At 51.3% G+C, this 12,208-nt stretch overlaps 1 protein-coding gene and 1 non-coding gene across 5 annotated transcripts; one reads left to right on the top strand and one right to left on the bottom strand.

Annotated features, from left to right (window-relative positions):
• The first annotated feature begins 669 nt into the window (after positions 1-669).
• ATP5MF (ATP synthase membrane subunit f) lies at positions 670-11,808 on the top strand. 4 transcript variants are annotated; one of them, XM_054497189.1, is made up of 5 exons: positions 670-788; positions 4,688-4,859; positions 9,836-9,943; positions 10,769-10,885; positions 11,645-11,808. In XM_054497189.1, the coding sequence occupies exons 2-5, from the start codon at positions 4,847-4,849 to the stop codon at positions 11,671-11,673; spliced, it is 267 nt and encodes an 88-aa protein (XP_054353164.1). In that variant the 5' UTR covers positions 670-788; positions 4,688-4,846; the 3' UTR covers positions 11,674-11,808. The 4 variants fall into 4 exon arrangements, with proteins under 4 accessions (XP_054353164.1, XP_054353162.1, XP_054353161.1 ...); XM_054497187.2 differs by lacking the exon at positions 670-788 and having other exon boundaries at positions 4,719-4,859; positions 11,505-11,808; XM_054497186.2 differs by lacking the exons at positions 670-788; positions 11,645-11,808 and adding an exon at positions 11,505-11,633 and having other exon boundaries at positions 4,791-4,877.
• On the bottom strand, positions 1,205-1,276 carry TRNAW-CCA (transfer RNA tryptophan (anticodon CCA)). Its single transcript has one exon. It is a non-coding gene; the product is annotated as a tRNA-Trp (tRNA).
• Positions 11,809-12,208: the final 400 nt, after the last annotated feature.

Below are 12,208 nucleotides of genomic sequence, written 5' to 3'. Positions count from 1 at the left end.
GCTCAGGAGGCTGAGGCAGGAGAATCGCTTGAACCCAGGAGGCGGAGGTGGCAGTGAGCCGAGATTGTGCCATTGTACTCCAGCCTGGGTGACAGTGTGAGACTCTGTCTCATAAATAAATAAATAAAATAAAATAAAAAATAAAAGAGATGGGGTCTTGCTATGTTGCCCAGGCTGGTCTCAAACTCCTGGGCTCAAGCGATCCTCCCATCTCAACCTCCCAAAGTTCTGGGATTACAGGCATGAGCTATCACACCTGGCTCCTGTTTGCTTTAACAGAAAACAGGAACACTCAGTACTCCAGGTTCAAGACATTTGAACATAGGGAAGGCAGTGAGGTCAGGCCTGGCCACCCCTAGGGAGAGGACAAGGAACTCAGTCCAGCAGGTCGTTCCAGGAATACGAATGTGGGGAGGGAGCCGGATGACAGGTCAGGCCAGCGCAGTCCCATAGGAGCCGCTTGGGGAAGACAACTGACTTCTTCCTCATTTGTTTTGAATAAAGCTTTGTCCTAGTGGCGCTGGAACTTCAAATGCTGGAGATCAGGCTGCACCACTAATGCTTCTCCAAGGATAGCAGCCCCCCAGGGTAGGTGGGTAGTTTTTGGATTGGGAAGGCAACTATTTCCCGAGCTCTGAACCGTTTTATTTATTTTTTCATTTAGAGACAGTGTCTCACTGTGTCACCCAGGTTGGAGTGTAGTGGCAAAATGATAGCTCACTGCAGCCTCGACCTGCGCTCAAGGAATCCTCCCGCCTCAGCCTCCTAAGCAGCAGCTGGGACTACAGGTATGCGCCACCACACCTGGCATTTTTGTTTTTGCTTTTATCGTTGTTTTGTTTTGTTTTGTTTTGGAGAGACAGTTTTGATACGTTGCCCAGGCTGGTCTTGAACTCCTGGGCTCAAGCAATCCGCCCGCCTCAGCCTCCCAAAGTGCTCCTGCACTGTTTTAAGGTCCTATCTGAAGTCCTGTGAATGTACTATCTGAGGCACAGTCCTGATAAATCCTGCTACAGATATGAACAGCACGACCTAAGTATTGGCTCCGAATTTTTCCTCACACTTTAGCTAAGGTGCCGGTCCACTGCTGAAGTCCTATGCAAATAAATCTTTAGGGCTAAAGAACAGAAAATACAGTGTCCAAGGTTGAGAGTTACCGGCAAGATATAACTCCTTTAGCTAAAGAAAGGAATGATCACATGTTTGACCCCGACGTGATTTGAACACGCAACCTTCTGATCTGGAGTCAGACGCGCTACCGTTGCGCCACGAGGTCTTGGAAGCCTAACTTTTTTGTGCTTTAGATGGACCCTATTTCAGCAGTTGTCAGGTGTAGCGACCAGTATAGTTTTTTTTTTAATTCTCCTTTTATTATGGTTTGGGATTGACTAAGAGTTCTTTTTCCCTTTTGTAATGCAGCTATTCAGAGGGAAGTGTAAAAGTAAACGAAACAGGATAGAAGCAGACGCCACCACGGGGTTCGGGAATAATCCTCTTGTCATTCGGGAAAATTCACCTGCCTTGGGCTGTGTAGTCTCCTAAGGAGAAACGTTTGGGAAGCCACAGTGGAAAATGTTTCGCGCAGCTTAGCAGAGAAGGCTGGGGCGGGGTTGTCAGGGATCCAGATTCTCCTCTCCCCAGCCCTCTGCATGAGGAGCACTAAGAATTTGCACGAAGGCCAGATCAATGAAAGAGTACTATGTTCAGGCTGGGCGCGGTGGCTCACGCCTGTAATCCCAGCACTTTGGGTGGCCGAGGCTAGGCGGATCACCTGAGGCCAGGAGTTCGATACCAGCCTGGCCAACATGGTGAATCCCCATCTCTACTAAAAATATAAAAATTTGCCGGGCGTGGTAGCGGGCGCCAGTAATCCCAGCTACTCGGGAGGCTGAGGCAGAATCGCTTCAACTCGGGAGGCGGAGGTACAGGGAGCCGAGATCGCGCCATTGCACTCCAGCCTGGGCGACAGAGCGAGACTCCGTCTCTTACAAAAAAAAAAAAAAAAAAATCTTTTGAATAATCTGCTCCCTCCAACCCACTCCCACCTTCCCCGAAACAACCCCAGTTCATTAACTAAAACGCTGGCATTTATACATATACAAATCACAGCTCCTGCGCCCTCAGTCCTTCCATCCACTCCAGGGGATCGGGCATCGGCGTAGCCTCCCTCCGGCCTCTTCCCGGGGCCTCCCAGGATTCCAGTGTGCGGATCCTGGGCTCCGGCGGCTCTGCGTCCCCGCGAGTGTCCGGCCTGGGGAAGGGGCGGGGGCGCGGGTGCCACCGGCCACTCCTGCCTTTTGCTGCTCTCCTGCACGTCCCACGGAACAGCGGCCCCCTCAGCTTCCCCTGCCCCAGCCCTCAAGTCCATCAGCTCCCGGAGGCTGCCTCTGCCCAGACACAGTGCAGTCGGGTCTCTTCGGTCCCTCGTAGTCTTCGAGGTCCCATACTCGCACCCCGCAGGATTCCCTGGGTGGACCAGGAAGGTCCCCAGGCCGGATTCCTGCCCCATGGAGGATCTGACACCTGGGGTCCGGCAGACCCCATCCCTGATCCTTCCTGCGGAGTCCTCTGCCCCAGCCCTGGGGAGTGGGAGTTACATAGGCCCTGGTGCAATGAGCAGGGTTTTTCCTGGGGGTTCAGTTGCTTAGGGACGCAGCCCAAGGCGGGTAATAATCTCCTAAGACTACATTATACCCGCATTATACCGTGGATGGTCAACACGCACCGCAAGGAGCAAGTGAAATAAATTTTGAAGACAGAGAGTTCAAGGGCGCAAGGAACCGTTGAGAATACTCCTACCGCAGTACACCACTATATTTGCTGGGGTTTGTTTGTTTGGAGACAAGTTCTCACTCCATCACCCAGGCTGCAGTGCAGTGGCCCCATCTCTGCTCACTGCAACCTCCGCCTCCCAGGTTCAAGCAATTCTCCCGCCTCAGCCTCTGGAGTAGCTGGAATGATAGGCGCATATCACCACGCTTGGCTACTTTTTGTATTTTTAGCAGAGCAGAGAGATGAGGTTTCGCCATGTTGACGAGGCTGGTCTCGAACTCCTGATCTCAGGTGATCCGCGCACCTTGGCCTCCCAAAGTGCTGGGATTACAAACGTGAACCACCGCGGCCAGCCTGTTTTTTTTTTTTTTTTTTTTTTGAGACAGAGTCTTGCTCTGCCACCCAGGCTGGAGTGCAGTGGCTCGACCTCCGCTCGCTGCAACCTCCACCTCCCAGGTTCAAGTGATTCTCCTGCCTCAGCCTCCCAAGTAGCTGGAATTACAGGCAGCTGCCACCGCGCTCAGCTAATTTTTTTCGTATTTTCACCATGTTGGCCAGGCTGGTTTTGAACTCCTGACCTCAAGTGATCCGCCCACCTCTGCCTCCCAAAGTGCTAGGATTACAGGCGTGAACCACCGCACCCAGCCTGTTTGTTTTGTTTTGTTTTTTAACCATTTTTAATTTCCACTGGCGATGCTGGCCATGCTTCCACACACCTATAATTGTATATGCGATTTTCACTGCCTGGGGAGAAGGGAAGCAGACATGGAGGAGCCCCACAATGCCACCTCTGAAACAAGAAATGTAGCAGAATGAACTGAACAAGGGTGGCATTTATTTGGCAAATTATGACTACAAGACCTGCTCTCGAGGTTGTTTTAAAAATCGGAGGCCCGGCGCGGTGGCTCATGCCTGTAATCCCAGCACTTTGGGAGGCCGAGGCGGGTGGATCACGAGGTCAGGACATCGAGACCATCCTGGCTAACACGGTGAAACCCCGTCTCTACTAAAAATACAAAAAATTAGCCAGGCGTGGTGGTGGACGCCTGTAGTCCCAGCTACTCGGGAGGCTGAGGCAGGAGAATGGCGTGAACCCTGGAGGTGGAGCTGGCAGTGAGCCGAGATCGCACCCCGCACTGTAGCCTGGGTGACAGGGCGAGACTCTCTCTCTAAATAAATAAATTAATTAATTAATTAAAATAATCAAAATTGAAGTAGCCCGGGCAGTGTGGTTCATGCCAGCAGTTCCAGTACTTTGGGAGGCCGAGGTAGGAGGAACACTCGAGGCCAGGAGTTTAAGACCAGTCTAAGCAACATAGGGAGACGCCTTCTCTGCAAAATATAATTAGCTGGGCATGGTGGCGTGCACCTGTAGTCCCAGCTACTTCAGAGGCGGAGGAAGAACGCTTGAGGCCAGGAGTTCAAGACCAGCCTGAGCAAAATAGAGAGCCTCTACCCCCACTCCTCACCACACTGTTTCCACCAAAAAAAAAAAAAAGCTGGAAGTGGTGATGTGAGCCTGTAGTCCTAGCTACTTGGGAGGCTGAGGTGGGTGGATCACTTGACTCCGGGACTTCAAGGCTGCAGTTAGCCGTGATCGAGCCACTGTCTGAAAAGTAAATGCTCTGTCTGAAAAGTAAAAAATAAAAATAAAAATAGACTGGGCGCGGTGGCTCACGCCTGTAACCCCAGAACTTTGGGAGGCCGAGGCGGGGGTTCAAGTGAGGAAAGGAGTTCAAGACCAGCCTGGCCAACATAGTGAAACCCTGTCTCTACTAAAAATACAAAAATTAGCTTGCGGTGCTGGTGCACGCTTGTAGTCTCAGCACGGCCTCTTCCCACCTTTTAAGGTAGGGAGCCCAGGCTGAAGCGCCCCTCTCTCTAACTGCAGGACCTTCGGATTTTTGCTCTCCAGGCACCTCTCCCTTCGCTTCATGGCCCTCTAGTAGTTCCAGGGTGTTCGCAGTTGTGACCTGCTTCCCGTGAGCCTCTGCTCTACCCTCCTGGATGGGGCGTGCGTTCCCTACCCAGCAGCCCTCGCGCGGTCCGGCACAGCGGACACCAGGACTCCAAGATGGCGTCAGTTGGTGAGTGTCCGGCTCCGGGTAAGGCTGTTTGGACGCCGTGGTGGAAACAGGAGCCAGGGTCCAGGGTCCAAAGCCACACTGGGAGAGAAGGAAGCTGCGGAGCTGCCTGCCCTTTGCTCAGGCACTTCGCCACGACCTCACTTGAGGCGCGCCAGACCCTACTTTAGGGTCTTGCGCTGCCCGACCCCGCTCCGCCCACCCAGGCGCGCCTTCCTGCTGCCCAGGGTCTGCGCCAACCGGGTTAGGCGTGGAGGGTGAAGGCATCTGGGGCACGCGCTTCTGGGCCTGGGAATGCGCCGCCTTGGGCCACTGTCCCTCTTTCCGCTAAGAAATAGCCGCTTCCCTCTCCCGATGCGACCCAGTTGCTTTGCACTTGAATGTTACGCGCAGCTTTTGCCCTTTTTTTCCAAAGCTTAAGCTCAGATGAAGCTCCAGGAGGAGCTGAGGACTAGGACTGTGCCTGATACCATGTAAGGTTCGATGCATATATGTTGAATAGGCTCAGAGAGGCGAGGTGACCTGTTCAAGGTCACAACTCGTGAGAGGGCTGAGCTGGTATTCAAACTTGAGGCTTCGTGGTAAATCAATTTTATTCTCTAGGACAGCCTTAGGACTAGCAGGCTTTTCCGAGACACCCATGTGTAAATCGCTACATTCATCCCGATGTGCACACTGATGATTTTTGTTTGTTTGTTTTTGAATAGGGCTAAACCGTGTTTTAGCCCTAGATGCTCCATAGTAGCCTTGTCAGAGAGTCCTTGTTGGGAAAGTCGATCCCATTTCACAGATGAGGAAAATAACTGTTCGAGATGTGGTGTGGCCTCTCTGAGGTCACACAGCCTGATAGTGGCAGAGTTTTGATTAACCCATGTGTGTCTTAGCTCAGTTTCTGTTTTTTTTTTGAGATGGCGTTTTGCTCTTGTCGCCCAGGGTGGAGTGCAATGGTGTGATCTCGGCTCACTGCAACCTTTGCCTCCTGGGTTCAAGCGATTCTCCAGCCTCAGCCTCCGAGTAGCTGGGATTACAGGCGCAGGCCACCATGCCCAGCTAATTTTTGTATTTTTAGTAGAGACGAGCTTTCACCATGTTGGCCAGGCTAGTCTTGAACTCCTGACCTCAGGTGATCCGCCTACCTCGGCCTCCCAAAGTGCTGGGATTACAGGTGTGAGCCACCGCGTTTCTGTATTCTTTTTTTTTTTTTTTTTTTTTGACATGGAGTCTCACGCTGTCACCCAGGCTAGAGTGCAGTAGCTGATCTCGGCACACTGCAACCTCTGCCTCCCAGGTTCAGATGATTCTGCTGCTTCAGCCTCCCAAGTATCTGGGATTACAGGCGTGCACCAATACCTACGCCCGGCTAATTTTTTTTTGTATTTTTAGTAGAGATGGAGTTTCGCCACGTTGACTAGGCTGGTCTCAAACTCTTGACCTCAAGTGAGTCACCTGCCTCGACCTCCCAAAGTGTTGAGATTACCAGCGTGAGCCACTGCGCCTGACCTCTGGTTTGTTTTTTTGAGGTGGAGTCTCGCTCTGTCACCCAGGCTGGAGTGCAGTGGCGCCATCTCAGCTCACTGCAAGCTCCGCCTCCCGGGTTCACGCCATTCTCCTGCCTCAGCCTCCCGAGTAGCTGGGACTACAGGCGCCGGCCACCAGGCCCAGCTAATTTTTTGTATTTTTAGTAGAGACAGGGTTTCACCGTGTTAGCCAGGATGGTCTCGATCTCCTGACCTTGTGATCTGCCTGCCTTGGCCTCCCAAAGTGCTGGGATTACAGGTGTGAGCCACCGCGCCCGGCCTCCGGCCTCTGTATTCTTAATCTCAGCCTGGAGAAATGAAGAGGGGCTCAGAAAAGATGAGAGGGAAGCTGTTTTCCCCTCAGTAAAATGGGCATAAGAATATTCGTCATACACGGTAGTTGTGTTAAGGAGACAACCTGTGAAAAGTGAACACTGGGGCATTTTGTCTAAGCATAGGGCTGTGGTCAAGAGCTCTGGACTAAGGATCAATCGATTTAGTACATGAAAGACACTTGGAACACTGCGTGGCCCACAGTGAGTACTCAGTCGGTGTGAGTTGGTCATCCCAGCCTTTACTTTGTGACCTTTAGGCAGGGTCATGTCACATGCCTGGCCTATTCAGCATCACCCCCGGTGAAGAAATTGGAGTCCATGTGTCTTAGGTATTGATGATCTTTTAGGTAGTGTCTGTCACCAGAGTACAAAGACAGTATTTCATGAGCACATAAAGTGAGGGAAATATGAATTAGCAGCAGTAAATAAGATCGGGGTTGGCAAACTATGGCCAGTGAGTTAGATTTTGTGTGGCCTGTTTTTGTCTGGCCATGAGCTCAGAATGGTTTTTTTGTTTTTATTTTTTATTTTTATTTATTTATTTATTTTTTGAGATGGAGTCTTGCTTTCATCACCCAGGCTGGAGTGCAATAGCACGATCTCAGCTCAGTGCAACCTCCACCTCCCAGGTTCAAGTGATTCTCCTGCCTCAGCCTCCCAAGTAGCTGGGATTGCAGGTGCCTGCCAGCACGCCCGGCTAATTTTTGTATTTTTAGTAGAGATGGGGTTTCACCATGTTGGCCAGGCTGGTCTTGAACTCCTGACCTCGTGATCTGCCTGCCTTGGCCTCCCACAGTGCTGGGATTACAGGTGTGAACCACCGTGCCCTGCCAAATGTGTTAGGTGTTTGTTTGTTTGTTTTTGACATGGATTCTTGCTCTGTCACCCAGGCTGGAGTGTAGTGGCACAATCTCAGCTCACTGCAAGCTCCGCCTCCCAGGTTCACGCCATTCTCCTGCCTCAGCCTCCCTAGTAGCTAGGAGTACAGGCGCCTGCCACCACACCTGGCTAATTTTTTTTTTTTTTTTTTTTTTAGTAGCGATGGGGTTTTACCATGTTAGCCAGGATGGTCTCGATTTCCTGACCTCATGATCTTCCCGCCTCAGCTTCCCAAAGTGCTGGGATTACAGGCATGAGCCACTGTGCCCGGCCCCTGATGTGTTAGTTTTAAGGAAACACCCTTGTCTTCATAATACAGAGATAGAACTAGGAAGAAAAACAAGTTGTAAATTGTTGCCTTTTTTCTCCTATGATGTGCCAGGCTCCATGCCAGCCCCTGAACATGGTAATGAGATGCAGAATATGTCTGCATAGTTTATGTGAATGTGAAAAAATGGCTTCACTGGATCAGGAAGTGATGAGTTTTCTGGCCTGGTGCGGTGGCTCATGCCTGTAATCCCAGCACTTTGGGAGGCCGAGGTGGGCGGATCGCCTGAGGTCAGAAGTTCGAGACCAGCCTGGCCAACATGGTGAAACCCCGTCTCTACTAAAAATACAAAAATTAGCTGGGTGTCGTGGCGCATGCCTGTAGTCCTAGCTACTCAGGAGGCTGAGGCAGGAGAATCGCTAGAACCAGGAGGCGGAGGTTGCAGTGAGCCGAGATCATGCCACTGCACTTCAGCCTGGGCAAGTGCAGTGGTGTGATCTCATGGTGCAGTTTCACCATGTTGGCCAGGCTGGTCTCAAACTCCTGACCTCAAGTGATCTGCCTGCCTCGGCCTCCCAAAGTGCTGGGATTACAGTATGAACCACTGTGCCCGGCCTCCCTCAGCAGACTCTTGAGGCTGGTCCTGACAGAGCCTTAGTCTTTCCTTTGATCTCAAAATGGAGAAGAAACCTTGTGATTATTTAATCTGGTTCCTCTTGTGGTTATCTTTGAGAAGGCACCGTGGTCCTAGACTCTTTGCCCTCAATAGGACACCTGCTAAAAGCTTTTTAAAACTGATCATTAGCTGGGTGTGGTGGCACACACCTGTAGTCCCAGCTGTTCAGGAGGTTGAGGCAGGAGGATCACTTGAGTCCAGGAGGCTCAGTGAGGCTGCAGTGAGCTGTGAACACACCTGTGAATAACCAGTGCACTGGGTAATGGAGTGAGACCCTGTCTCTCAGAAATAAATAAATAAATCTTTGTAGGGAGAACAGGGGAGACGATTCCTTTCTTAAATGCATCTCCTCGACGCCCACAGGCCTACCTACTCCCTGGTCCTCCATAGTCTCCTCCTGGGCCCAAATGTGAGGACAGTGCAGCCTCAGCCAGGAGCCCTTCTGATTCCTTGTTCTCAGACTCCCATTGGAATACGATCCGGGGCCGTTCAGTCATTTGGAGTGGTTTTTCCTCACTTGACTTCTTGGAATGTGTTCTCTCTTATTTTTATCTCTGGAAATTGTTGGTGTCTGTGGTCCCAGGATACTGGAGGTGGAAATTCCTTGGGTTTCTTTCATTATACTTGCTCGGGCTGGCCCATCTGGTGAGTCTGACAGCTGTGTGAACCCAGGTGCTGTTTGAAGCCCTTCCCCAGTAAACAAGTGCGTCAAGTCTGAGTGAGACACTTGAGGACACCGTCACACCGCTCTCCTTCCACATCCCTTCTTGTACATTCTCCAGCCACACATCCCCAGGGTTGGACAGGGCACCCTCATATTGGCTTCAGGGACATAGGAGGGCCAGTCCTGACCCCACGTTGTGTGTGTGACTTTGGTCACGTGGCCCAACCTCTCTGAGTCTATCCCTCCTCCCCTCCTGTAAGGTAAAGACATGAACTGCTTGTTGTGAAGATGAAATAAGCTAATAATGTCAAGTAAGTGTTAGCTTTGCAGTAATCTTTCCTGTTCTCCACGTTACTGCTTTCTTCGAGACCCTTTTCTGGAGTTACTCCCAGCAAGCTGTTACTCAGACGTCCTGTTGGTTAATAAAGCTGTCCCTGCAGCAGTTCTGCTATTGTATAGGCTCAGTCTTAAAATAGTGGGCTTGATGTGACGTATTTCTTCATAATATTGTGTATGTGCAGCCTCTGTGTAATTGCATTATGCACCTTTATTGCATAGTTGAAGCAGTGGCAGGAAAGGATGCCATGTGTGTTACTGGGAGATTATTCAGTGGGTATTTTTTCTCACTCTTCCGTTTCAGTACCAGTGAAGGACAAGAAACTTCTGGAGGTCAAACTGGGGGAGCTGCCAAGCTGGATCTTGATGCGGGACTTCAGCCCTAGTGGCATTTTCGGAGCGTTTCAAAGAGGTCAGAGCCTTGTGGATGTCTGTAAATGAAAGCAAATCTCTGGGTCTTCAGATCTCTTTTTTGCCATGAATTAATTTGGGCAATGAAGGCCTTGTTGTCCGAAAGCAGTAAGTTATGTAGAGGACGACAGGGAGGGATGCTAGGCCTTGGACTTCCATGGTTGATTGGCCCTTTCAAAGGCTGGCTCTGAGATATTGCAGCCAAAAACATGTTTCCTGTTGCTTGGAATCAGTATGTCTGTCTCTGTCTTAGAGAAATCCTAAGACTTCTTTAAGAGGAAAATGAATTGGAACCGTAGTGGGCATTAGTCTATAATATGATGCTCTCCTCCCTGCCAGAACTTCAGGACAAATATTTGAAATGGCCTGTCTTGGCCTGGTGCGGTGGCTCATGCCTGTAATCCCAGCACTTTGGGAGGCCGAGGCGGGAGGATTGCTTGAGCCGAGTTTTAGACCAGCCTAGGCAACATGGAGAGACCCCATCTCTATAAAAAAAAACCAACAAGAAAAATTAGCTGGGTGTGGTGGTGCGTGCCTGTATAGTCCCAGCTACTCAGGAGGCTACAAGCTCAAGGCCAAAGGGGAGAGGTGGAATCCAGGTGGGCCTAGTTCAGGAGCTGTCATGTGCTTATAGTTCAGGCTGTGGGGATTAGAGACCTTACTGGCATTTGTGCTTGTCATCTTTATCAGCCAGTGAATGCAGGGCGAGGGGCTTAAACAGCCAGAGCAGGACTAGGTCCCTGAATGTCAGCCACACTCAACTGTGTGCTCAACTTCACTCAAATGTGAAGCCCAGCAGGGCAGTGAGCGCCCCTTGCGTTTGCAGGTTACTACCGGTACTACAACAAGTACATCAATGTGAAGAAGGGGAGCATCTCGGGGATTACCATGGTGCTGGCATGCTACGTGCTCTTCAGCTACTCCTTTTCCTACAAGCATCTCAGTGAGTGCCTCTGCGGCGTCTTGCCTTCAGTTCCCATGAGAGGGTGGTGGTGACTGATTTCATTAGATACAGCAGCCAACCTTCTTCTGAGGCTGAGGGACCTTTAGTAAGTTCCTTATGTTTCTACCTAAAAGAATTGGAGGGACCTATCAGAGTACAGTATGTGGGATATGGTTTGAAATGAGAAAATTGTGACAAAGAGAATGCAGGAAAATCAAGATGAAGCCAGGGTAAAGAGAGTACTTAGAAGCATTCTTTAAAATACAGCACGCTCTGTGAAAATTTGGCTCGATTTTCCTAGTAACCAATGCAGAAAGAGAAATGAGTTGAGTGGGATAATCTGGTACCCTAGAAAAGCATGGCTGTTCCGGCTCTGAGGCTTGAGAGGAGCTAGTCTGGTGGGAGATTGGCGGGAGGTGTCGGTGGCGGCCTCTGACTAGGCTGTTTCTGACAGTGTAGTGTACACCCCCCACCCCCACCTCACTCCCATTCTGCGGCACCAGGGGCTGTTTGTCTGCGCGGGTGTTCCCTGTGTTCCTTCTGGAAAGAAAGTGGTTGGCCAGGTGGCAGGTTGGCTCCTGAGGTGTCTTTGTGCCCCCCGGGTCTGCTGATTCCGCAGACACACCGGCAGGCAGGTCGTGGGCCATCTCTGAAGGGAATTCTCAGGAAGGCGTTGTGTGATCTCAGCCTGCTTCCTGCCATGCTGTGCCTTCACTGTAACCTTTTAAGATGCTTACCATCTTGCCTTCCTGACTTCAGAGCACGAGCGGCTCCGCAAATACCACTGAAGAGGAGACGCTCTGCACCCCCCCACCCCACGACCTTGGCCCGAGCCCCTCTGTGAGGAACACAATCTCGATCGTTGCTGAATCCTTTCGTATCCTAATGGCAATTAACTTCCAAATAAAAGATGACTGGTACGAGTGCTGCTTGCCTGCCTGTCTGCCGTAGCCATTATCCCATGTTCCAGGGGCTCCTGTGGCACAAGGTGGGGGGAGGTTGTCTTTCCAGGCCGTTGACCGGTGAAGGCCTTTGTGGACTTCCCAGACCACCACTCTGGTCGTGTCCCAGCTCCCTGGGGGGCAGGGTGTCATCCAGACCTTCCCGAAGCAACAGTACCGAAGTCTGTCCCTTGCCATGAGTGCTGTGGGAAGGTGCATTCGCAGACACCCTGGCCTTTAGTTGGCTGGCCCTTTATGGTGTAACACAAAGGCTTGCATCCCTGAGAGTGCCAGACCCCACCCCGGCCGTCCTGTGGCTCCAGGCAGGGGATTTTTGGATGGCCTGCATCCCGTGTTTCTGCATCACCCTGGGGCATCAAGG

Source organism: Pongo pygmaeus, chromosome 6, assembly GCF_028885625.2.
Source record: "Pongo pygmaeus isolate AG05252 chromosome 6, NHGRI_mPonPyg2-v2.0_pri, whole genome shotgun sequence".
NCBI lineage: Eukaryota > Metazoa > Chordata > Mammalia > Primates > Hominidae > Pongo > Pongo pygmaeus.
Note: the sequence above shows the minus strand (reverse complement) of the source record. Positions and strands in the feature narration are given on the sequence as shown.

Excerpts from the sequence above, each read along its gene's own strand:
- ATP5MF (XM_054497186.2), top strand. The coding sequence starts at position 4,847 with ATGGCGTCAGTTGGTGAGTGTCCGGCTCCGG. Across the intron at positions 4,878-9,835 it reads TGGTGAGTGTCCGGCTCCGG|TACCAGTGAAGGACAAGAAA; the intron begins GTAAGGCTGTTT and ends CTTCCGTTTCAG. Across the intron at positions 10,886-11,504 it reads CTTTTCCTACAAGCATCTCA|ACACACCGGCAGGCAGGTCG; the intron begins GTGAGTGCCTCT and ends CTGATTCCGCAG.